Source organism: Ischnura elegans, chromosome 11 (genome assembly GCF_921293095.1).
Source record: "Ischnura elegans chromosome 11, ioIscEleg1.1, whole genome shotgun sequence".
Taxonomy (NCBI): Eukaryota; Metazoa; Arthropoda; class Insecta; order Odonata; family Coenagrionidae; genus Ischnura; species Ischnura elegans.
Window position 1 is genome coordinate 28984049 of NC_060256.1, and position 23305 is coordinate 29007353.

Sequence of the window (23305 nt, forward strand, 5' to 3'; positions counted from 1 at the left end):
CCTTTTTGAAGGAGTTTTTATGTAGGAATTGGAGGAAGACAGCTTTCTGGTTGTTATAACTTTCATAGATAAAAACTTGATGGCTACAAAATTTTCCCTTTGTCACTTACCTGTAGCACAATTTCTTTGGTAATCTAACATCCAAGTAATAGGCTAACACATTCACAAGCTGAGTTGTGTACGTCAAAGCTGCACTGATAGCATATGCAGGATGGTGCTTCACTGTCTCTGGACCTCCACTAATAAGACCATCTTTGTTAGCAGCAACTGAAATGAGACACACAAAAGATTAAAAATAACATAAGGTTAGTTTTTCCCATCTATGTAGGCTGAATTTGCATCATTGTGAAGGACATTCATCCTACTCTGCTGTGGACCATCAGGTGAGGGCAATTATTCTGTCTTTACAAATATGAGCTAATAATCGGGAGACGTATTTGAATTATCTCATATCTAAGGTATATTTTAGCAAAGAATGCAAATAGACCCTAAAAATTAACTGAATGCACACTATTAGCATAGTAACATCTATTATTAATACGAAACATATCACAGTTACAGAAGTGATTTTCTGCCCTTTGGAGAGAGCATGTGGAATCAATGCAAAATCTATGCATTATACTAGATGATGCCACATCAAATATGATACCCATGAAAATAACTTAAGTACTTAAGTTGGTACTGATGATCTGATTTTGACGCAATCAAGATTACATGCATGTGGTGAGGATAAAACCTTATGCACTTTTGAAAATAGCTATAGCAATCATTTATATTTCAGGTCATTATAAAACATTCAAACTATAATGAAATATACAGGCTCCACCTTTCCAGTAACACATTATGGCAAAATTTTTATGGGAATAAGGGCAATTGAAGTTTTCCTTACCCCAAGCTCCATAAGCTGAGTAATCACCAGATGCTGGCAATGATGGAGCAACAATGACGTTCCTCAACTCCCCTGGAGACCCGCAACCCGAGGCATATGTGTCTGTGAGTACCCATCGACCCCTTACATAGGCCGTGCGTGAAGCATCTGCCAGTGCACTACTCAACTCCTCCCCCTCCTCCGTCCTGCTAGCCACAATGCTCTTCCCCTCCACTAGGGGCTCTTCTGACACTTGCTTCATCGACACAGCAACATCCCCTTGGCTGGAAATAAATAAAGTCAGTTTCTTATTAAGAACACCATAATGACGCACTTCAGAATTTTGTATACAAAAACAGATAGTGCTTTGTGGATTATTTTCAAGGGGCCAATGAGCTAGGATACCCACTCAACGTTGTCACATTATTAATGCCTGCCAATGTTTCGAAGATCTTCTTGTCTATTGCCACGTGGGCATCAATCAATTTAAATCTACTTAGGTCCCAAAAATAGTTTTATTGTCCTGTTTACAAATAAGGAAAAAGTTAGGGAACATTTTCCACGATCAAGAGAGCCGAAAGAACCACTGAGCTATCAATTGAAAGAAAGATGGTAAAACTGCCATCAGAAATACATTGATTTTACATTAAACCATTTTACAGGGTTAATACCAACTTTCTATCTTTATTTCCCTGACTTTTCCAGATTTTCATTCTGAAATTTAAAAATTTCCCTTACTTTACATGAATGGCCAAACAGTCACACCTGGAGGTTAAATGAAAAATGCAGCTTTGTATACTGTGAAATAAAGTTGAGTAGTAATATTAAATTCAGGAAGTGCTAATTAGGCACTATCCTATGTCACCTATTAAGGATAGTAACAAAATATCACCTGAACAAGGAAAAGACCACTTATGCTCAACCACAATTTTCATCATTTTGCTTTCTCTTTTGAGTTTTTCCCTGACCATAATTTATTCACACAACATTTCTACCAATTTACAATGATGCAGTAATAAGTATAAAATATAAACATAAACAATCAAAACAAGGATGACAGGTTAAAAATAGGAAAGAACACAAATATGAGACATGAGGAAAGGGAGGTAGAGAAAGAGGTTTATTTATATGCCGGGGAATGGGACATGGCAAGACTGATAAAAAGAGTTTGGCCCTATTGAATTGGGCCCTTTCTCCATTTATAATGTAATTTCCCTGACTGGTATGCACTCCGTTGTTTCAGGATGTACTGATATAACACCATTTTCCTCGACCCTGAATGAGCTCTTACCTGGATGGGACCAATCCGGTCGATGGTGGTGGTGGTGACGAGGGGGGAGGGCTGCTTTTGGGCGACTCCGGAGGGACCCTCTCCTCAGACAGGGGGAAGACGTAGCGCACCAGCTGCTGGACGCTGCAACGCACCAATCCTTTGAGGCGGGCCTGCATCTCTTCCACCCTCTTGCGCTGTCGCTCTGCCCTGCGCACCAGCTCACCCACGCACCTCTCCCTTCGCTGCACTTTGACACGGTCCATCTGCAGCCGCGAGTGCTTGCGGCCATTTGCTTCTTGCAGGGCCAGTGCCTCCACCGTGCCTAAGGGGTATAGTTATGCAATTAATACCTAAAATTGAAATCCACACATATTTTGGTAATGTGAGCTGATATGCAGGGAGTCCCCATAGTACAGAAAAGTTAGACTGCATTGAAAGCCAGGAGGCCAGAATTGTACATAACTCTGGATGGAATATTCAAATGGATGGATAACAAATATCTCTGATTCATGGAAGAAAAAACAGTTTTAGACCTTCACTATCTCTTTATTATGTGCAAACAACATGTACAAGCCAGGAGGGGTTTAATGACATCTCAAGATAAGAAACACCACCATTATTTTTACAAATCAAAATCTAAAAATGGTAAAAGTTTTTAAAATGCTTCAGAGGATAGTACATCCGAAAGAACAAATCGTTAATAAGCAACTTGGGCTAAAAGTGCTATGAGCCATTTTGCCAGCTAGCTAATTAATATGTAACTGATCAAAGTTTTGTCACATCAAAATATATTATACATCTCCAGCCCATATTATGTTTTTTAAACCATCACTAGTCATTTCCTTGACCAGTCTCCCCAAGCTCTCCCATTTTACCTTACTCTACTTTCCCTATTCTAACCATTCCCACCACAAAAAAGTTAATTTTTCAAAGGAATAAGTGGAAAATATGAATTGTCAGACAGTGTATGATACATAAACAAAGTTGAAAGGTATTGGTCCACCCGCATTGTGGCACATTAAACTTTTAGTTCAAGGTACAAAAGCTGAGCAATTCATGATCATTAACCATGTAATTTTTTGGGAGAAGTACAAAACAACATCATGAACAAAGTAAAAATTTCAAAAACATGATCATTGATGGATAGTTTATATATTTGGATTATATTAATCTCTTTTCATTATCCATTTAGCCTTTAATCTCAATTAGGTTAGATAAACAAAGCTCTGAACTATATATGTACTGAACATAAAATAACTGAACATAAAAATGTCTACATTTTCAAGAATTATAGCACCAGTTCAAGAGATCCAGATTCAAATCCTAGGAAAAGCAAATAATGATTCCTCTTTGGAATTTTCACATTTTCAGCACACTTGAAGGTGACTCCATAAAGGTAGGCCACTGGCTAGACCATGGCTATTTCTTAAAACAATATCTATGGTTAATGTCATAGTATCCAAAGTTCTAGGCCTTGGAACTGTGCTATGCTCACAAACATGCTGCCTAGTAGCAGAAAGCATAAATCATCATATCCCTTAAAGCTAAAAAAACTCAGATGATGACGAAGAAGCCTTGATAGTTAAGGTGGTAGAGCACTTGTCACAAATTCATGCAATCATACATATTTACTTTTCTCAAACAGGTAGGTCCATCCTTCAATCAAGAAGGCTTTTTTCCACACCACGATAATTCTAATTTGCAAATCTATTTCTTCCTTTTGCTCTACAACCCAGAAATATATTCCATCCTCTTGAACATCAAGTGAGCCCCAACTATATTATGCTGATTAAAATACTCACTTATAATAATAACATGTTATATTTTATGAATTCTACTCTCCTTAACACCTAAAGCACATAAATCAAAAGTAATAATACAAATTTTGAGCATTTGTAAATATGTACACATCAAAATTATTAGACAAACAAAATCAAATTTTCTTATACCTAACAATAAGCCTATCCATTTCTAAAAATAAGAGGCTAGACATTTTTTTCTGAATTTCTTCATTCAAAAATAAAAAAAGAGATATGATAAATTAATGGAGAAAAACAAAACTTCAATTCTGAGAAATAAAGAAATCTAGGTTTGAATCCTGTTCAAGTCAAATGATTTATTTGCAACCTATTTCTTCCTTTGGTGTTACTATTTATTCAACTATCAAGAAGTGAAGGATTTGACAAAGAGTAGAATGCATAGGCTCCGTTCGACTGTATGCAAGATTGAAATGTTACAATACATAAGGTGATCTTAAAAGCTAACACACTTTGCATACTACTTAAACCATGTTTTGAGACATTACACCACATGGATCATAAAAAAAATCCATCCATAGAGGGTATGCAGAGTGAAAAAGTGGCCATCTTTCTTACCTTTCAAAATAAAATCTCTTTTTTCTTGTATAAGCAGCTTAAGAAGACGAATTCTCTCTTGGCATGCTTGCATTTCAATAAGCTGGAAAATAGTATGAACAATACTTTTAGATGTAATGACTGAAAGAAACTAATAGACGCAAAAATAACTATTTTCAATGATAAAAATTCATTTCACTAAATGAGAAATGAAAAAATAACAAAAACATGAAGAAATGATACTCAGTTGATACGTCTTTCATTTCTCATTGCTACTGATTTTCACAAAATCATAGCTGCCACCATCAAGTATTTTCATTTAATTTTTAAGGGCTTAATGTCATAATGCACTAAACCAGATTGTAAAATTTAAATTATTATGTTGTTCAAATAATGGGTAAAGAAGAGATCCCAGGCGTATATAATAATGGAAATAGAAGAAGACAAGAAAAAATAAGCTGAATCATCAGGGGATGGCGATTTTGCAACAGGGAAGGGAAATTTTTAGCCGGTGTGAAGAAGTATTAGTTTTGCCATTATGCTATAAAATAAATGCACAAATAAATATTCTGCAGAAGAGAACTGAGATTTCATATAAAAATGAATGATTATGTAATGTTATTAAACAACAAAAAAGGACATCAAACTAACATTACAATGTAATGACATGCTCCAAGAGTGACTAGGGGGCTAAAGCCGATTGGATGAATATTTAAACATGATAAAAAGGCTTCAGATGAGGGTCTACAGATCCCAATCAATTTGATCCAAGACTCGAGTCTCCCATAAAACCACACCCAGTCCTCATTAGAAAATCTTCCAGAACAAGCCCAATATGATGACACAGGATGGATAAATAAATATGACTAACTTTCTTAGTCGAAGATTCAAAATTTGTAGAAAAAAATTCATACTTTATTCAAAATAAAAAAGGTGAAAAATGAAATAGATCACTCACTACATGATCTGCCTCTAGTTTCCGCCTTATCCTTGTTTCACACAGCTCCTGGACTCGGAGCCTTTCTTTTTTCAGGCGACACAAGCGTAGCTGCTTCTCAGCAAACCTAAAAATGGAGAGAATCAATGAGTACAAATTTATAGAGGAGTGATGGTAGATTCCCCAGGGGTACAGCAAGGGTAATTGAAAATCAAATAATACGACTTGCGGTAAGATTGAGATAAATATGAAGATAGTGAACGAATGTTGACAAATTAACCTAACTCCAGGATAAACTAAAAAAATACAAGTGCAATCAATTTTTCACATTGATTACTACAGGCAATACCTTAAAGGACACTATGTCATGTGCCTCTTTTTCTCCTAAGTAACACATAAATGATTAGGGATCCCTAAAAAGCATGTTCTAGCAATTAACCTTTTTGGGTATCCTGGGATTTAAGGAATTAATGATTTCTGCCATTGGATTGCAAACTCAAGAAACCAACCTCCAAGAAAGATGACTCAATTATTTGAAAAACTTTATTTATTGTGATTACATCTACATTAAATGGTACTTGTCTGACTCAATCCACAAAATAAAAGGTAGAGTTGACACAATTTCATATCAGGACTTAAAAAAACTGAAAAATACACCTAAAACAGAACTATTGCACACAACACCGTTTTAAGACACATATATTGATAATTTGAAATGAAGTTGATATATAATATAAGCTAGCTTGCACTTGGGAAAAAGGGTGAACGAGCTTTTTGCTTAAAGGCCACGATAATGTAGGAGGGCTAGGTCCTTGGCATTTCCATAACAGAGTTTTCTTTCTTCAATTAATTTGCAGACATCACAGTAAATATTCATACTTCATAATTTTTTTTCAATGATAATATTAAATATTAAAAAAAAATATGGAGGCACAGCCAATTCTGATGGATCGAGGGGTGAGGAAGTATAGGGTTGGTATACCATATATGTTTAGGGCAAAAGCATAGTCAGGGAATTAGCTAATGAGGGACAATAGACCACCCCAGGATCACCAACTCTACTAGTATGTGCTAATGGCTTTCAAACATAGTAGAGTGAATATGGCCAAAGGGACCATACCACTGTACTATGGCCAAGCATCAGGTGTACAGTTGCCAGTGCTGTGTTGAGTATGGCAACCACGATTTCAGTTCATCAAATTTTTTGGGGGGCAAAGCCTCCTGGGAGAGGGTGGGTGTGGATCCTGCACTGGGACCCCTCTAGCCCATTAATCAGGTCCTGAGAATTTTTGTGGGGAGATCACAAAGCAAGAAGAAGATTTAATTTCAAATTACAATCAATGTAGAGGAAGAAACCTAAACCATAAGTAACAATTGAGTGCAGAAGGATAATGTAATGTTTTATACATAGATAAATTGGAGAAGTAATTATTTTATGCTGTTACCAAAGGTAACAGTCAGTGGCATAGCCAGGATTTTGAAATGAGGGGGGGGGGGGGGGGGGTTACCAGAGATCCCTGGGCCCTTAAGGGGTGTATTGAAAACACCTCAGGGCAAAGAGGGTCTGGGGGTCCTCCCCTGGAAAATTTTGGGATTTTTGATGCTGAGAACATGATTTTTGGGACTCAAAAACAGTACATACATTATCGCTTTATTTATTGAGGCCATCTTACTCGTTTTTGGTGGCTCTTTTAAAGGCTCAAGGGGTGGGTTGTACTTTGGAAATCCCCTTCCCCTCGGCTACATATCTGGTTGCAGTGGTTTCACAAATAATCTAAGGAAATGTCATCTTCATAAAATTTCTTAAATGTAATCTAAAACTTTAAAAAGATTCTCCATCCATGCTTCATCCAACAAAAAGCAATGGCTTACACCTCTACATACATAAAAACTCGTAATAAGATATTCAATTCTAAGTAGACCTAGATCAAATGGGCGACAGTCAAGGAGTTTAATACCCCTCCTTTGAAAGTCTTGTTTTTATTAGAATTCTTGTCTTGCTTAATCATTCGAAATTTTTGGGACATACAGTCATTGGGTTACCTCCTGAAAATAAACCACAGCTCACCTGAAATACATTTGACCAGATATGAAGTGAAACACTTTGCACTTTCCACATAAAAATTTATTTAACTACAGTCGACATGTTTCGCTGCACTGCTGCATTATCAAGACTAAACCAAGAAATGGTTGCAGCAAAACATGTCGACTGTAGTTTAATAAATTTTTACGTGGAAAGTGCAAAGTGTTTCACGTCATATCTCATAATGGATCTCCACAAACTATCTGCCTCATCCATCCAATTCATTACATGTGACCATCCAAGAAACCCCTTCTCCCCACAGAAAAAATAGTATATCTATGGCCTTGATTCTAAGGGGGCAGCTAGCAGTATGGTAGGTAGATCAGTGACTGGAGGGCTACTCGTTCAAATCCCGGGAAGTTTTAACACGCCAAGCAAAAATCCTCTAGGTCTGATATAACCGAGGGAAAGGAAATGAGTTCCCTACCCTGAATGTGCGAATTTCACCCCAGTGGCTTACTTAGGGGTGGGCTCTTCCCTCAACCACACAAACGAACATTCGTGTTGAAGTACTGAGTCAGTGATCGAAAACCGACCAAAAATACGAGGGTAGACAATTTAAGGTGGCCGGTGGCACCCCCCCCCCCCCCCACCGGTATGAACATAACATTTTATCGAAGCATGGTTCCAAAATTTCTTTTGTAGGAATGTCTTTTCTTCTCGAGGAAAAGTTAAAATTATAATGAAGTATACGTGGCTTTCTGGAAAGGGCATAAGTCAAAATTTCAGTAGAGATGGCTTTCTGGAAAGGGGCATAAGTCAAATCTTCAGTAGAGATGACTCACAAAAATCTCTGGGCACTCCTCTTGTCCATGGTAAATACAGCGGGGAAGTAGGAATATCACTTGCCGTCCACTAGGAGGTCATTACGTGACTAATTAAACAGTTGCGAAAACAAGAGAACGCCTACGCTAACTCGTAAAATAAGATAAGGACGGCAAGCAATCAAATTCGTTCAAACAATCTGAGGACGAAGTCGAAAACTATTACGGCGGACGCCAAATCGGATGTAGATTAGATTAGCATAGCGCGGAAAACGAATGCGTCCCACAATATTATATTGGGTCACTCCATCACAATTCAAAACGTTTGTCCCCTAGGGTCGTAGATTTCGATGAAAATTTCTGTATGGGCCCATATTCACTTTAAACTAAATATCCCGAGATCCATTTTACAAAAAAGATTATGCGTTTCATGCGCATTTTATTTTTTTTCGAATTTTTGCAAAAAAAGTGCTTCGACTTGTATAACTCCTCATATTTCGCCACCGAATAGTCTTAGAGCCGTGATTTATGGTATAATTTAAAGCGAAGACTTAGCGTAAGACATTATAAGTGCAAAAATTCCTATTTTTATTATACTTAAATGTTAAAAATATTGTTCATTAGCTTTTCTCAAATACTCCACCTCGAAATTCCCCCAACATTTTATTTTATATTTCAGACACATTAACGTTACCATTCCAAAAATAAAATTTTGTGCCAACTCATAAATGGATATTGAACACGTAGTGCTTATGATGATCAAAAGTATAAACTACGTGAATGACGTTGAAGTCTTAAGATGAGAAGGAGAGAAGTCTTCCGAAAATTTTAGGAAGAAGACGCGACAATTTAACCGCCCACATGAGAGATGACGGTCTCATGAAGACAATCGTCTAGGGAAAACTGGAAGGGAAAACCAGCAAAGGAAGAATTGTGGGAGTGTTAAAAGATGAGCTGATAGGAAAATTTAGTGGAGAGCTGCGAAATACCAAACCTAGGATTTATGACTTCTTACGATGATGACGTGTCTAACACCAAACTAACCGTGAGTGGTAAATTCGCTGAGGGAGTGAAGACAGACGGGGATGATAAATAAAATTGATGCGACGTCATCTTGAAGAAAAGATGACGTCAATCTACCTACAATGAAACTGTAATAATATCACGAAATCATTTAAAGGTATATGTCCAAAACAAAGCAAAAATCAACCCTTACGCCAAATACTATTTGGATCAGCTTTGATCATCCCGGATTTCACACTTCTTTAAACGATGAATACATGGACGTTACCCACTTTTACTGGTAGAAAAAAATAAATAAAAAGCCAGTCATTCGTTTATCACTTAAATTGAAAATGCGGAAACAGCTTATTTTAGTATCGGTAAGAAAGGTGAATCATAACCATCTATTCGAAAGATTACGCAAGTCAAGAATTCTAATAAAAACAAGAATTTCAAAGGAAGTAAATTTCCGGCAATATTCGATAACAAATTAATCAGCGATACTCGCAAAGACGCTGATTCTTTTATCCGTCCATAATACTTTGCTATCCATCAATTACTAGGCTCCGTTTAATCTACCACCATGCACTTCATATGAGAGTAGATAGAAGTATACTAGCAAGGATAATAAACACTCAAAAATGCTACTTGTCATGCCACAAGTCGGTACCGGAAGTAAAATTCCAGTTAAGTATAGTCTACGACATTCGCTGAAACGGAGTGAGTCATTCGACGTTAAGAATCACCAAACTCGCCGTAACCATTGCGCAGTGGGCGAAATCACGTTTTGTTTACGCAGTGCCGACCATGGTCCTGGACCATGGTGCCGACCGTGCCGACGTTTATAATGATCGACGGTTTTTACCGAAACGGACGAAGTTAATATGGGTCCTTCTACATTGCGTTTGTTCCCGAAATCCGCCAGATCATCGCAGAAAAATCGCATCGCAGAAAAGACGATCAGAAAACGCCCGTATCTGTGGTGCGAACAAGAAGACGATTAATGAAATAAAATTTTTGAAAACAATAGACGAACTTTAAAATGAAAATTGTATCACACAAGGCCCAGATGGGTGGGGGCCCACCCAGTGTTGGGTCCGTCCCTTGCGAGCTTTGGTCCGGAAAGGGACGGATTAGGCTCGGAGTTGAGGCTGAACCCTAATTAGAGGGGCTGACCATCGGCGGTCCCCACGAGAGTACCTTTAACCCCCGATTTCTCGATAAAATTTTACGCTCTTGGGCTAGCATTATCGAAATGTTTCTTCATATTGATTTGGTGTGAGGCATTATGAAATGCAAAACCTGAATGAATCGATAAACGGATTGAAAGGAAGCCCTAGGGCTATTGGCCTCCTGAACAGATGCAACGCGGGCAGTCGACGCAAGGAGCCCAACAAATTAGAGGCGGGGGCAGAGGGGTGGGTAAGGAAGCCCACAAAGCCTGGCTACGTGCCCGTGAGGACCAACGTGTATGCATTACCACAAACTGAAAAAAACACGCAATTCACCATATGGGGTGGCCATGGTCGAAAAGAAGCAGTTTACGAAAGGTATCTCTCAAAGGAAGGAATAATTAAGGAAGTATATTAGTAGTGAAAATGGCGAATTAAAGCTCATTTTCTCTAGTATTCCTCCACTCAAAGAGTGATCACACTTTCATGCACTTTATGTACGTGACATACTGCAGGCATCATGTTAAAATGGTTATATAACGCTTTTCAAGCAGTGAAGAACGCGGAGAGGCAAGAATCAAAGATAAGACTTGGATGTGTTAAGTCGTCACTTCAACCGCACGGGGTAGTCCGGGCTGAGCAGAAGCTGTATACGAATGGTATCTCTCGAAGGATGGAAGAATTAAGGAAGCAAGTGCGGAGTAAGAAATTATTATTGTCTTCCACGTGCTTACTCTCAGCTGGTGAAGTTGGACATCCCTAACGATAAGCTTCGTATGCATATGGTGAATCTGGTGAATCCTTCTGTGGAATAGGAATCACAGCTTTTAAGCCCATACGCAACAAAGGCTAAATCACGTTATGAAAAAGGATTATGGTTTAAAGGTTTAATTACGAATTTGAATGCTAAATAACAATATCCGAAGTTAATGCGACGGTACAATAGAATACGGAGGTAAAGATAGTTAAGGAGGAAATAAAAAATCCTTTTCCGAAATATTGACGACTTCAACATATTTTATGAGCTGAAATTAGAAAATAACTACCACAAAAAATAACGTCCGCGCAGTAGGACGGTAATTAGCAAATATTATCATAAAAATGTCCTAACTGCAAAGATGCTACAAAAAATGATTTTGTAAAAAGAAATCAGCTTTTAATACAGTTCCCATACGAGGGATACTTTATTAGGCCATCGAATTTATATAATTGCAATTGCGAGCTATATGATAAAATGACATCATCTAATCGATTAGGTCAGTCAGATTTGAAGAAATCATATCAATCGCAAATTCAAAGGACTTAAGCAAACGACGAAACATCTTTTCACACACTAGAGCCAAAGGAAATGCAGTAGGAAAATATAAAGAAGGAATAAAGGACAACTGCAAAATTTACAAACATCGAACCATATAGAAACAGAATTTCTTCAGCGCACAATAAATAACCCACATTTTCCAACAAAAGCACCGTACTTAACTTTCAAAATATACGGAATAATTGCTCAAATAAAGAAGGCTATTCTAAATTTAAACGGAGTTATATTAAATCCTAAATAAAGTAAAATATACTTATTAAAATTACAAAAATTATATTGTTTGAATAAAAAGTTAAAGTAATTCCCACGTAAGTGGGTGGATGACTACTGGGACGCACTTTCAGCCGCAACATAATTCCTAGGCTCATTTCTTCTTAAATTTCAAAACTATATGAAAAAAACAAAAATCAAATCAGTATTTCACAGATACACAACATATAATTATCATTATAGTTTTGGTGCAAAAAAATAAATAACAAATCAGTTCAAATTAGACGTATTTTTTACGCGAAACAGTTTTTTTTAATAGCTCAAATCATACTAGATCAGAGCGATGGAATAACAAGGCTTGGTAGTTCCATTTTAATTTATTTGTACGACCATGGTTTTGACGTAGACTGCGATCATCAGGAACAAAACCCTATTACATGCATGTGTGTGTTACCGTAGTGTTTTGTACCTGATGATAACGTTCAAAGAGCAAGCCTTAGCTTTTCCATCACAATGTTTATTACATTCGACGAAGTCACCCCTCAGGCAACTGCATACAGAATTCAACAGGATTAGCGTGAAATATTGGGACAGGATTCTTATAGTTGAGTTCCCCCAGAGGAAAATCCTGCGTGCAGCGAGTCTCCCGTCAGTGAATTTGCAGGGGTCAATTCCTCGCCCCCATGCAGTCACAGGTGGACGTTGTAAAGGTTGGGTGACTCGTGTCACGAGGCGACACGCTCGGCTCGTTCGTCAGCGGTGGCGTGATTGTAGTGGCGGCGTTAGTGTCGTCGGAATGGGCGGCCGTCGGCGTCACGCCTCGGTTCGCGTGTGTCACGCCCCATGTCGCAGGTGCTCCAGAATATAAGGGGACGATTCTAACCCACCCGAGAATTCGCTGCGGGGGTGAGACCATAGGTCGTGTTTAGTTAAGGCCATGACGTCGAGGGGCTTCGAAAAATTCATGAGCTAGACGCCATAAGGGTGTTCAACCTAGGTCCGATTTATTTACAATTAACTAATGAATCATCAAAGTTACTTCCGGTGAGACATTAACACTGCACGGGACTAAGAAGACACTCTGGGCATTAATATTTGTGCAAGCCTGTCGACGGGGCTCGCATACAAAAATTTTATCAAGCTTAAAAAAAAGCAAATTTTAACATACAAAAAAGTGTTCAGGGTCAAAGAAATACACAAGGAACAAAAAATGAACCGCAATCAAACATATCACTTTTCTAAAACATTTTCCTATAACAACTTATTTTAACATATTCCACATAATAATGATAAAGTATAACATTATTAATAAAAATAAACTATTTGGTTGTTACTTTGGCCTATAATGCCCAAGTATCACATTACCTGGGATGGAAGAACAATGGAGGGAAGACATCGAGTGTCATGTATCACAAGCTACGACGTCATTCATGACATTAAGGCCGCTACTCTGATCTAAGAGCATTAATACGGAGATAAGGGAATAATAAGTGAAAAAGTTTTTGGGGTACTGTCACTCTACGGAATAGAAACATGGATCATAGGAAAAGCTGATAAGAAACGGAGGGCGCTGGACATTATATTTCTTCCGTAATGTGTCTTATGAATGGCAGAAAAAGTAGAAGGAAAATTACTCCGAGGAAGGACAAGAGATAGTAATTAAGGCAGATAAAGAGGGACACAAGGAAGAAGAACTGATGGAAGTAGCAGGTGAAAGGAGAAATGGAAGGCATGGTATGGTATTTGGAGGAGGCGACCGACAGCTGAGGTCATTTGCGCCATGAGGAAAGGGTGTGGAAGGAAGGGTGGAGAGAAACCCGGCGTCGGCGTTAGCCTGCTCTTAACGAAAGGCGCCAAGGGGACCACGGCTTAACGTCCCATCCGACGGACGGAGTGTTGCGCTTGAAATGTCCTCCAGACAACATTCAAGCAGGAATCGGGCAGTCTCTGAAAATTCTCTGCCACTGCCGGGATTTGAACCCGAGCCCGCCGAGTGGGAAGCCAACACTCTAGCCACCACACCAACCCGATCCCCCGAAGAAATGGAAGGCAGCGGTATTCCGATCTTAGATTTGCAATACTAGGTATGAATGGAAGAATTGGTCCGTCAAGACAAAATTATAGAGAAAACCTAAAAAAGGACTGCATTATTTTTTCAATGAACATAAAATCTCAGATTTAGATGATAGCTCGCTCGCAATGGCGAAGTTCGCCATAATCCAGCGAAATAAAAAAACAAAATGACACCTCCATCCACCCATAAAAATCCCTAGTGTTTCAAAAAAGACAAATAAAGATCAAATAGTTCACGATACATAAAATCTCCTATGACGCACCTATAGCGTATAAAACGGCAAGAATAACGTTATGATTATTTTACAACTTTCAAGAAATATGCATAAACATTCGATATGGCCGAATCTGACTTCTCATTGATTTTTCCAAAGTTACCAGTGATGACAAAATAATGCGCCGGTTTGAAAGATTTTTTTTTCAAACGAACAAGATAAAAAGCTGCTTGACGTCTTTACATTGTATCGTTTGATGAAAGAAAAAGTTATTGATGCTCAGTGGGTCTTCTCAGTAACCCCAACAATGGTCAAATGGATCAATCTATATTCAAATTCCTCCCTCACATTGTGAAATTAGTCAGCAGATACTACCTACTGTCTTACACCTGGTGGAATCTTTTTGTGGTGGTATGAGACGGGATAAGTATTAGTAAAATAAAGACATGCATATAATTGCTACGAAAGCGGTCAATTTTGTCAGGCTTTAAAGAATGTGGGAGGAATTCAAATATGAAGTTAAAATTTTTAGGGTAATATGGACACATGGAAGATTTATGATGTTTTCTCCAACAAAAATTGATAATGTACCTCCCACTTTATTGGGAAATTTTTTCTCAAGGAAACTCATGGATATTTCACCACCTTTCACGCGGCAGACTTCGAAATATTACTAAAGTCATCTTTATTCACTTCTATCTCCTTCTTGATCAAAGTTTGCACCTTAAATTTATTTTTAAGTTTTAAGAAATTCATGGAAATTATTCTTCTATCAACCAGTCAGTTACCGTCACATTACCCAGATGAGTTGTCACCTTTGAGTCGAGTAACCGACAAGAAGAAATGTTGGGCATCACTTTAAATTACGAATTTGAATGGCGAACTCCCGAAGCAACATCCGGACGTGATGGCGGGTGAACACGAAGAAGACGCTCGCACCTGCCTTCCCGTCGAGCCTCGGGGTTAAGGGGGAGTCGGAAAGTGGGCTGGGAAGTGAAAAAGGAAAGAAAGAGGAAGGGTGTGAAAGGGGCGGCGGGGGGCAGAGGGGAAGATAATGAAACAGGCACATAGCATGATAGCGGTGTTCGGGGCAAGGTACTAGCGACGGTTCAAAGCACAGTTCAAGGTGGGCTCGTATGCATATGAGGTTTGACATTGACTTTCGATAGGTAAATTTAGTTGATCATCTCCATTATTCACCTGTATATCACCTTGAAAACCTCCTCGGCGTGCGACGGGAGAAATTAGTAAACCAGCCGATAAAATGTACAAGAATACTGAAAAATAGGTTCACTTTCAACCTAGTATTTAGTGAATTCCTTTATTTTTTGAGAAAAAAACGAATTTCTATGATTAATGGTTCGGAAAATAAGTCTCAAATTTACAACGTATCTGTTAGACCTGTAAATATAGTGCGGTTCTAAGAAGTTGTCAGTTCTCTTCTCAGGCATTAAGGCATAATACCGATCTTTTTAGCTACCTAACTATCTGAGTACCTCCATAGTAACCCCAAATAACTAAATGAGAGTACCTCGATGGCTTCAGTGTACCAAATGTTAACGGAACAATTCGCGCGGAAGTTACTTTGGCTCATGGTTGTAAAAAAAGAGTAGGAAAAAAAGCATAACCAAGCTTCGTTAAGTTCTATCAATAGTTTGTTCACGTATATTTCCTAAAATATTCCGCGACTCCATATAATTGGCTTTTAGGTTATTTCTTCCTTGTAAATATTCACATATGCCAATATTCGACCAATCTCTTTAACTGCCGACTGTTGCAGCTTTAAAATGAAAGGACTTACAGTTCAATTTCTCGATGTGCCGCCTATTTTTCGAACTATTTGCGGCGAAAAATTTGACCCTTTCGCAGATAAATTGATGACGTTAGGCTCTCCTACGAACAGTTAAAATATGAAATGACATACTCGAAGATATAACTAACAGCTGTACTTTAAATAAATGCAAAATTAACTTTTACTCATATTTTTTTAAAGACGAAGATACTTCATGTACAGGAATTTTATGTAATAGAATGTATTGTAAAAATAAATAATTATAAAAATTGTAATATATAAATTTTGTGTGGTATTTCCTGTTTTGAATTCACTGCAGAGACTCATCGTAATTGCATGCAATTTACGTTACATAGGACTAGGTCCTAGAACAATAAATACATTATTATTATTATTATAGCGAGCGCCTACCTCAAGGAGAATTGCGGAAAGGAAGGGAGATAGCAACAGTAAGATGGAGAAATAGACTCCCTTCCAATTCCCACCCCTCTTTCCCCCACCCAACCCTCTCACATCATCGCTCCAGTTATAAACACGGCGTCATACACCGCCCGCCCCTCCCCCTTCACAAGCAGGTGGTCAGCTGGTAGCTCCGTGACGCCATGTCAGTCGGGCGGAAAACTCCTCCCGCTCCTTCTACTGCCTAGGCAGTTGCGATGCGGAGTTGACAGCCCACAGCCCGCCAAGACAATCGCAAGAGACGCCGCGATCATTGTGTGACGGTTTACAAAGCTCAAAAGCATTAATGTTATGAATACACCTTTCTCTTCACTTTAGATCACAGAATACGAATTTGAAATCCTATCATGAATATAATAACAATCGATATTGTTCTTTTAATGAAAATGTGCACAGCATGGCTCTCACGATTAAAAGAATTGTCTGCGACAAAGCATCGGCGGTGGCCAACGTATGAAGCTCCTGGGTTTTTGGAATATTTTTTTCACGTTTGACGAATCATACTCAAGATACTCCTCAATTAATATAATCTGAATAATGGCTGATGAGAGTGTTTATGGCATTAGACATCATAAAATAAATCTACGCAACAATTCATTAACTATATAAGCATAGCTTGGTAGTTTGTGGCTCTCCGTTGAATTTATTTAGCCAGGATGGTGTATTTGACACGATTAAAGAATGTGTATTGATGAAAACCATTTCTGAAATATGAAAATAATTTTCAGCCACATAATACATATAAATGAAATTTCCCACAGGAGCTACCTAATTCATACTATGTTTTCTGCTCAGCAGCCATAAACTATCAATCACACACCTCTCATACGCATTAACGTCTCCCTTAATCCCTATGAGAGGTCTCCCCACATTACATTTGAAAACTTATTTTCAATGTCACTACACTACATCTGAATAATGCTTGTAAGTTTATCAATATATTTTACGGTTGAATTGAGTAACTTAGAATTAAATACTATCGTATACTTTTCATTGGCTGAGAGAGACAGAATATCGTTTTTTTAAATTACGATTTACCGCAGATTTAAAACCATGATAAACAACAAAGCACAGGCGAAGGCATACGTCCATGGTTCATGCTAATATTGGTGAACATTATAAAGGATAATGCACGCGATATTTCTTGATTCTCAGAGCCTAACATATAGCTCGATGAAACTTTTTATGGCTTATTATGCATCACGAGGAAAATTTTCCGTATCAATTCAAACATTATCGCGTCTGTTGGCTCATATATGGAGAAAGAAAAGTCCTCGCTATATTTTGCATCTATTTTTGAAATAAATTCCATTCCTTTCCTAAAAATCGATTATCACACATGCTACATAATTCATGCTATTCGAGAGTTCTACCATTTGACTGTTGCCAGCTCTAATTCTAAAGGTAGGTTATTCCATCCAATTGAATTCACTAATGAATGGAATCTACCATTCGCATCCTTTCCGTGTTAAATAGGGCGTTCACAAATCGCGTGATGCATTCTATTACGAATTGCGATCCGTCTCCAAGCGCCGAGACATTTTGTGACATTTGAATTATTCCCTGACCGTCACGTAAAGCACTCAGGGCCGACCATGGACGCTTGTGGGGCTGATGCAGTACTCTCCGCCCAGAGGCGTACTTAGATCATCATTTCAGTGGGTGCCACAAGGCCTCCTTCCATTTTTCACCCCTGAGAGAACAACTATTAGCAACTCTTAAGTATTGGTTGGTTCCCAATGCAGAACTAAACCTCGGTAGCGAGATGCCCTCGCGTCTGTAGGGACACGTATGGAAAAATCGTCAGATAAGTGTGAAAACGATTTCGACCCTTGGCGTTTGCATCTATCTATAGCACATTAACGCAAATAGTGATAGGTAATAAATTAAGACGAAGGATGGATATAAGTACGCGCAGAGACGACATAAATATAAGCTAGTATGGAGTTAATTTGTACTAAATAAGGAAATATCATGCTATATTAAATTTAAAAATGAATGAATAATAATGCTAGACGGAGTAAATAACAATTTATACTGCGGTAATGCCAGCGAGCTCGGTTATTTTCACTTATTCAAATAACGGTGCTTAAGTTTTTTTCTTATTTTTTCATTTTGGGGGAAATAAAGACAAGCATTCCCTGGGCCACTACCTTACAGGCATCCTTGTCTCCGCCCATCTTCCACCTTACAGAACGGCGAATGCATTTTTCAGTCGGGCCTCATCCGGTTTACTCAAGAATTGGCGGCCCCAGAATTACCTTGTGGAATAGAGAAATGAGCAGGGGTCAGCAACCTTTTCGTGCCTCCGGGTCGCATGCTCCAGCAACCATGGCTACGTCTGCAGGATATGTCCGTATTTAAACGAGATATTTGTACGAAAAAATATTAATGTACGAATATTTTTTCTAATTAATTCACACCAAGTATTAAAAGAGCTTACAGTTGTAGTTGTATGGGCCCGTAGGTTACTGACCCCCATTTCAGAGTGCCATTGATCACACACGGTATAAGAATTTGGAGAAATTAATTGAGGAAGGATAAAGAAGGAAAGAAAAAGAAAGAAGAAAAAAAGGAAAATAAATTAAAATATGAAGAAAAAGAAGGAGTACCAAATACGATAATTAACAGTTTTTTTCCTATTTCAAAGCGATAAAAAAAATAAAACAAATTTTATCCCAATGATAGGATACCAATGACTCACTAGAAGAACACCAACCACTAATGATATTTTGTGACTTATACCTCACGCAACTTTGGATGTCACATTCGCAGTTGAGTGACACGTTAAATCGCAGTATAACGCTCTACATGTCACAAGCAGGATCCCACATGCTGACATAGGTTATTTGGAAACGATATTTTTTTCTACCTACGTCCAATCACGACACATTTCGCCAACGCTGCATTAATCGAATTAGTCATTACCGTGACGGATGAAGTAGCAGTGGTATGACCAAGCTCTTTACTGGTGTAATTTGGAACGCGCAGTCCCTGGTTTCTTATGGACGACAACCATCCGACTGATTTATTTTCTGAACGAAAATTCACCAAGAGTTATTGAAATGATACAAGGTCACAGCTCTCGAGAAAATTAACTATAAATTATAGATGTAAGACGAAGAAAGGCAAGTCATCTGATTATGTAATAGGTGGTTCTGAAATAAAAAAAAACATGAAACGGAATTATAAGGTATCATTATGATTCCTCCTCATATCTCTGACTTACCTCGGGAAACAATAACATGGAATTTACGACATCGAACACAACAGTGCCATATTCGAATTATCTACACTAGATATAAATTTATAATGCAAATATATTTCATAGGTTGACAAATCAGCACAGACACAGATAGCCACGGTGTGAATTGCAGAAGGGACCCCTAATCTATCGAAAGGGACTAAGTATTGACGTAGAGACACTTCGATGTCAATTTTCATTAATAGCATCTCTTTATCTAAAAATAAATACACCAGAGCCGGAAAAATAAATGAAAATTTCGGTGTTTTTCATCGAAATATGGAGCCAAGACATGGAGCATAAAATAACAACCTTTTCGAGGCATTACATATCTATAATAATTACAACTACATAATGCACAACGAGCCATCTGAAGGGTGTTTGACAGGGGATGACCAATCACTGATTTAAAGCATGCAATTCACCACACGCGCACATCATGATTACCTAAAAAAATATTAAATGCGCATATGCGAGGAGTGAGATCTCACAACCATGGGGATAGAGTGGACAATTTCCAACACCTATAATAGTTTCCAACATTTCTTCATCATGATTAAGGCATTATCTCTACCTTCAATACATTCACACTTATATCTCGTTTCTAAGTCCTACCAAACACAAATGAGACTGTTCTTAACCCTTTCCACCCTGAACATTTTTTTGCTCCCCGAAATACCGATGTTTACATGGTCCTGCTACCATCTGTAGGTCACTGAGGGAAACAAAAAAAAGAGAGAAGCGTAGACCGGAACTTGACACGATCATTGCAGTCCGGTTTGACGCACAAAAGTAATCTGAATTGACCAGGAGAAATTTTAAAACGAACCCGCACGAACGTATGGGGTCGGTTGGAAAGGGTTAAAGCGATAGAAAAAACTACTCACATCCATTCATGCTTAGAAATCTCCCGCCATTGATCTATTTCCAGCTCGAGTGCATAAGGAATCACTAGCATACATAAATACACCTTACTCGAAGATGGTATACGAAAAGATTACAGGTTCACGCTTGGCAACAGCTCTAACAATAAGTGGTTTATGTACCCAGCCGAACGCTCTTGGGCATGGCAGGAATGCCATGGGCGTGGGGCTGGGCAATATCTCAAATTGGATAATGCAATATGATAATTTTAAGATATACCGATAAGGGTGATAATATTTTGCGCGCGATAAACGCGAGATATTCCTGTAATAAACACAATGGCGATAATCGGATGAAGATATATAAATAGATATATAAATCACCCAGGTCTAGTTAGGGAATCTGTTCTATCCAAGCAAAAAAACAATAGTTTTCTATGTGGTTATAAAGAAAGATAATCCCTGACAGAAATGCGTACTTTTACAATAGGAGGAAGAGGTTGCCAGTCGTAAGACCTCGAGAATTACGACATCGACATCGGTAAAGAATAATAAATGCAATTGACGAGCGTTGCTTTATTGTTCTCGATCAAACCTCGTAATCAAGTCAGAGTATGAATTCCCTTAACGAACACACTAGCTCATAACCTTAACGGGGTAGTCGCGTCATTTCGCCATTTCATTTCCTGGAAGACACGCACCTGACATCAATTTTGCACTAAGACGACACACGTGATGCAATTACTCCAACAAGTAACGCCACGGTCATACATAGCATTTCACAACCTAATGCGTTATCCTGAGCGGTAAGAATTAAGATCAAACAATGCTGGAATCGGATAAATTACGGCAAAAAAAATCTCGAGTGAAATTGTCACCAACGATCGCTAAGATTAAAAGAAAATCACTATCTGAAAATGCCTCACTTTAGTTCATAAATTTAATATTGAAACCTTTTTTATTTTATTTGTGAACCAATTATTCTATGCAAAAAAAACGATTAATTCACAAAAATCTGCTTCAGAATCCCTCCAAAGAAATCAAAATAGGATAAAATTGCTTAATTACAAGTCTGTACATGAATGAAAGCTTCCAAACACAAATCTCAGTTCCCAGGCTGAGAACAAAACACAAATATACGAAAATTTATCTCAAAATAAAGTTTTGGTCCCTATCATCTTCCAAAGAGATAGCAATAAATAATAACAATTTTAGTACGTATTTTTAAAATATGAAAAGGGTTAGTAAGTGTTATTTTCTGTATGTACTCTTTGCCCAACCTGTGAATTGAAATTTGCTTTATACGTATCCTCATCGAAGTCGGACGTACTGGGCATTCGTTAAAATTATTTCATTACATAGTACAGTGGCGTAACTATGGGGGGGGGGGGGGGCAAGGGGATAGATCCCTCTCCAAAGCCTCAGGGAAATAAAAAAATATTTAAAATATTGTCTAGTTTTGACATTTAATAGCTGCGTCTGCTAAAAAAGTTATTTTTTAGTGCGAAAATGATGTGAAATGTATTTCCAGGCATGCTATTTTTCAAACATTTTCCTCAACGGGGCTGGGGGATCGCCACCCCAGGCTATCCCCCCCCCCCCCCCCCAAAAGCATAGTCCTAGTTACGCCACTGACATAGTGTACTTACACACAAAAATGGACAACGGGGAGGATTGACTTCTGGAACTTACCTGTAAAGAAAAGAAAATTGAGGTAAGAAATTATTCGCAAGAAGGCACAGAAAAGTAAATAAAGACAGAAAGACATTAAGTCAGAAAGCAGTCAAAAATGTTGGATCACTTCTTTAAAAGTAAACACTGAATAATGACATAACTTTTAAGTGAATACCCAAGCCCCTACAATGGCATTTAAGCCTCAATTCCAACAATTACAATGCGGAAGCATTAAAACAACTCCACCCCCAGATTAAAAATTACGCAATCGAAAAAAAGAGTTAAGATACATTGAATTACACTTAGTTGCTTATTAAAAGAATTCATGGACATTCATAAGCAGTGTGGTGGTTAATTATGTCTGCCTCGCGCTACTTGAAAATGAATTTAAATTATTAAGTAGACAACATTCTCCCATCTTTAGTTAGAAAATTCTATTCATGCTTAAATCAATCGTAGCAAATTTCACCCAATTTCCAAATTCTTAAATAACATTTTTGGTTTAGGTTACACAGCGGTCAGTTACAAGGCATTAGTATTCAAACTTAAAACAACTTTAAATTTTACAGTTATTGTATACTTTCTAGTGACAGTGTTACTTAAATTTTTAATAATTTAAGAGAACTGATAAAATATTTTAAGTCCAATGATATCAGTGGCTCAACATGTTCTTCTAAAGTGAAAAGGCAGACATTCCCAACTATTTCATAGAAAGCTAGCAGCTAAGTTAAACTACCGGGAAGTAACGCAACTTGTAGACACTCCTCAGATGAAAAAATGAAGGTAATTAAGGTTCGATGGCATTGGAAGATAAATTGTTTTTACTTTGTACATGTACGTTTTAAAGATAAAACATATTTTCCACGTAGGAATGTAAAAATAATTTCAGCCAGAGCCCTTAAGTATAAAAAACAAAATTACAGGAACAAAACTGCCAATGGAAACCAAATAAAAATGGGAAATATCGACAATTAGCACCAGTGATTGGTTCATCAAACTGAAGA

At 37.9% G+C, this 23305-nt stretch overlaps 1 protein-coding gene across 2 annotated transcripts in view; it reads right to left on the reverse strand.

Moving 5' to 3' along the window:
- The window catches only part of LOC124167780 (beclin 1-associated autophagy-related key regulator), a 135600-nt gene that overhangs the window by 10997 nt on the left and 101298 nt on the right, over positions 1–23305 (reverse strand). The window contains exons 1-6 of one of the 2 annotated variants that reach the window (XM_046545797.1): positions 8301–8353; positions 5454–5559; positions 4517–4598; positions 2160–2463; positions 890–1152; positions 111–267 (exon numbers count right to left, since the gene is read on the reverse strand). In XM_046545797.1, coding sequence (XP_046401753.1) covers positions 111–267; positions 890–1152; positions 2160–2463; positions 4517–4598; positions 5454–5559; positions 8301–8329 — 941 coding nt within the window. In that variant the 5' untranslated portion in view covers positions 8330–8353. Of the gene's footprint in view, positions 1–110; positions 268–889; positions 1153–2159; positions 2464–4516; positions 4599–5453; positions 5560–8300; positions 8354–23305 lie in introns of those variants that run through there. The other variant, XM_046545796.1, reaches the window with a different exon arrangement.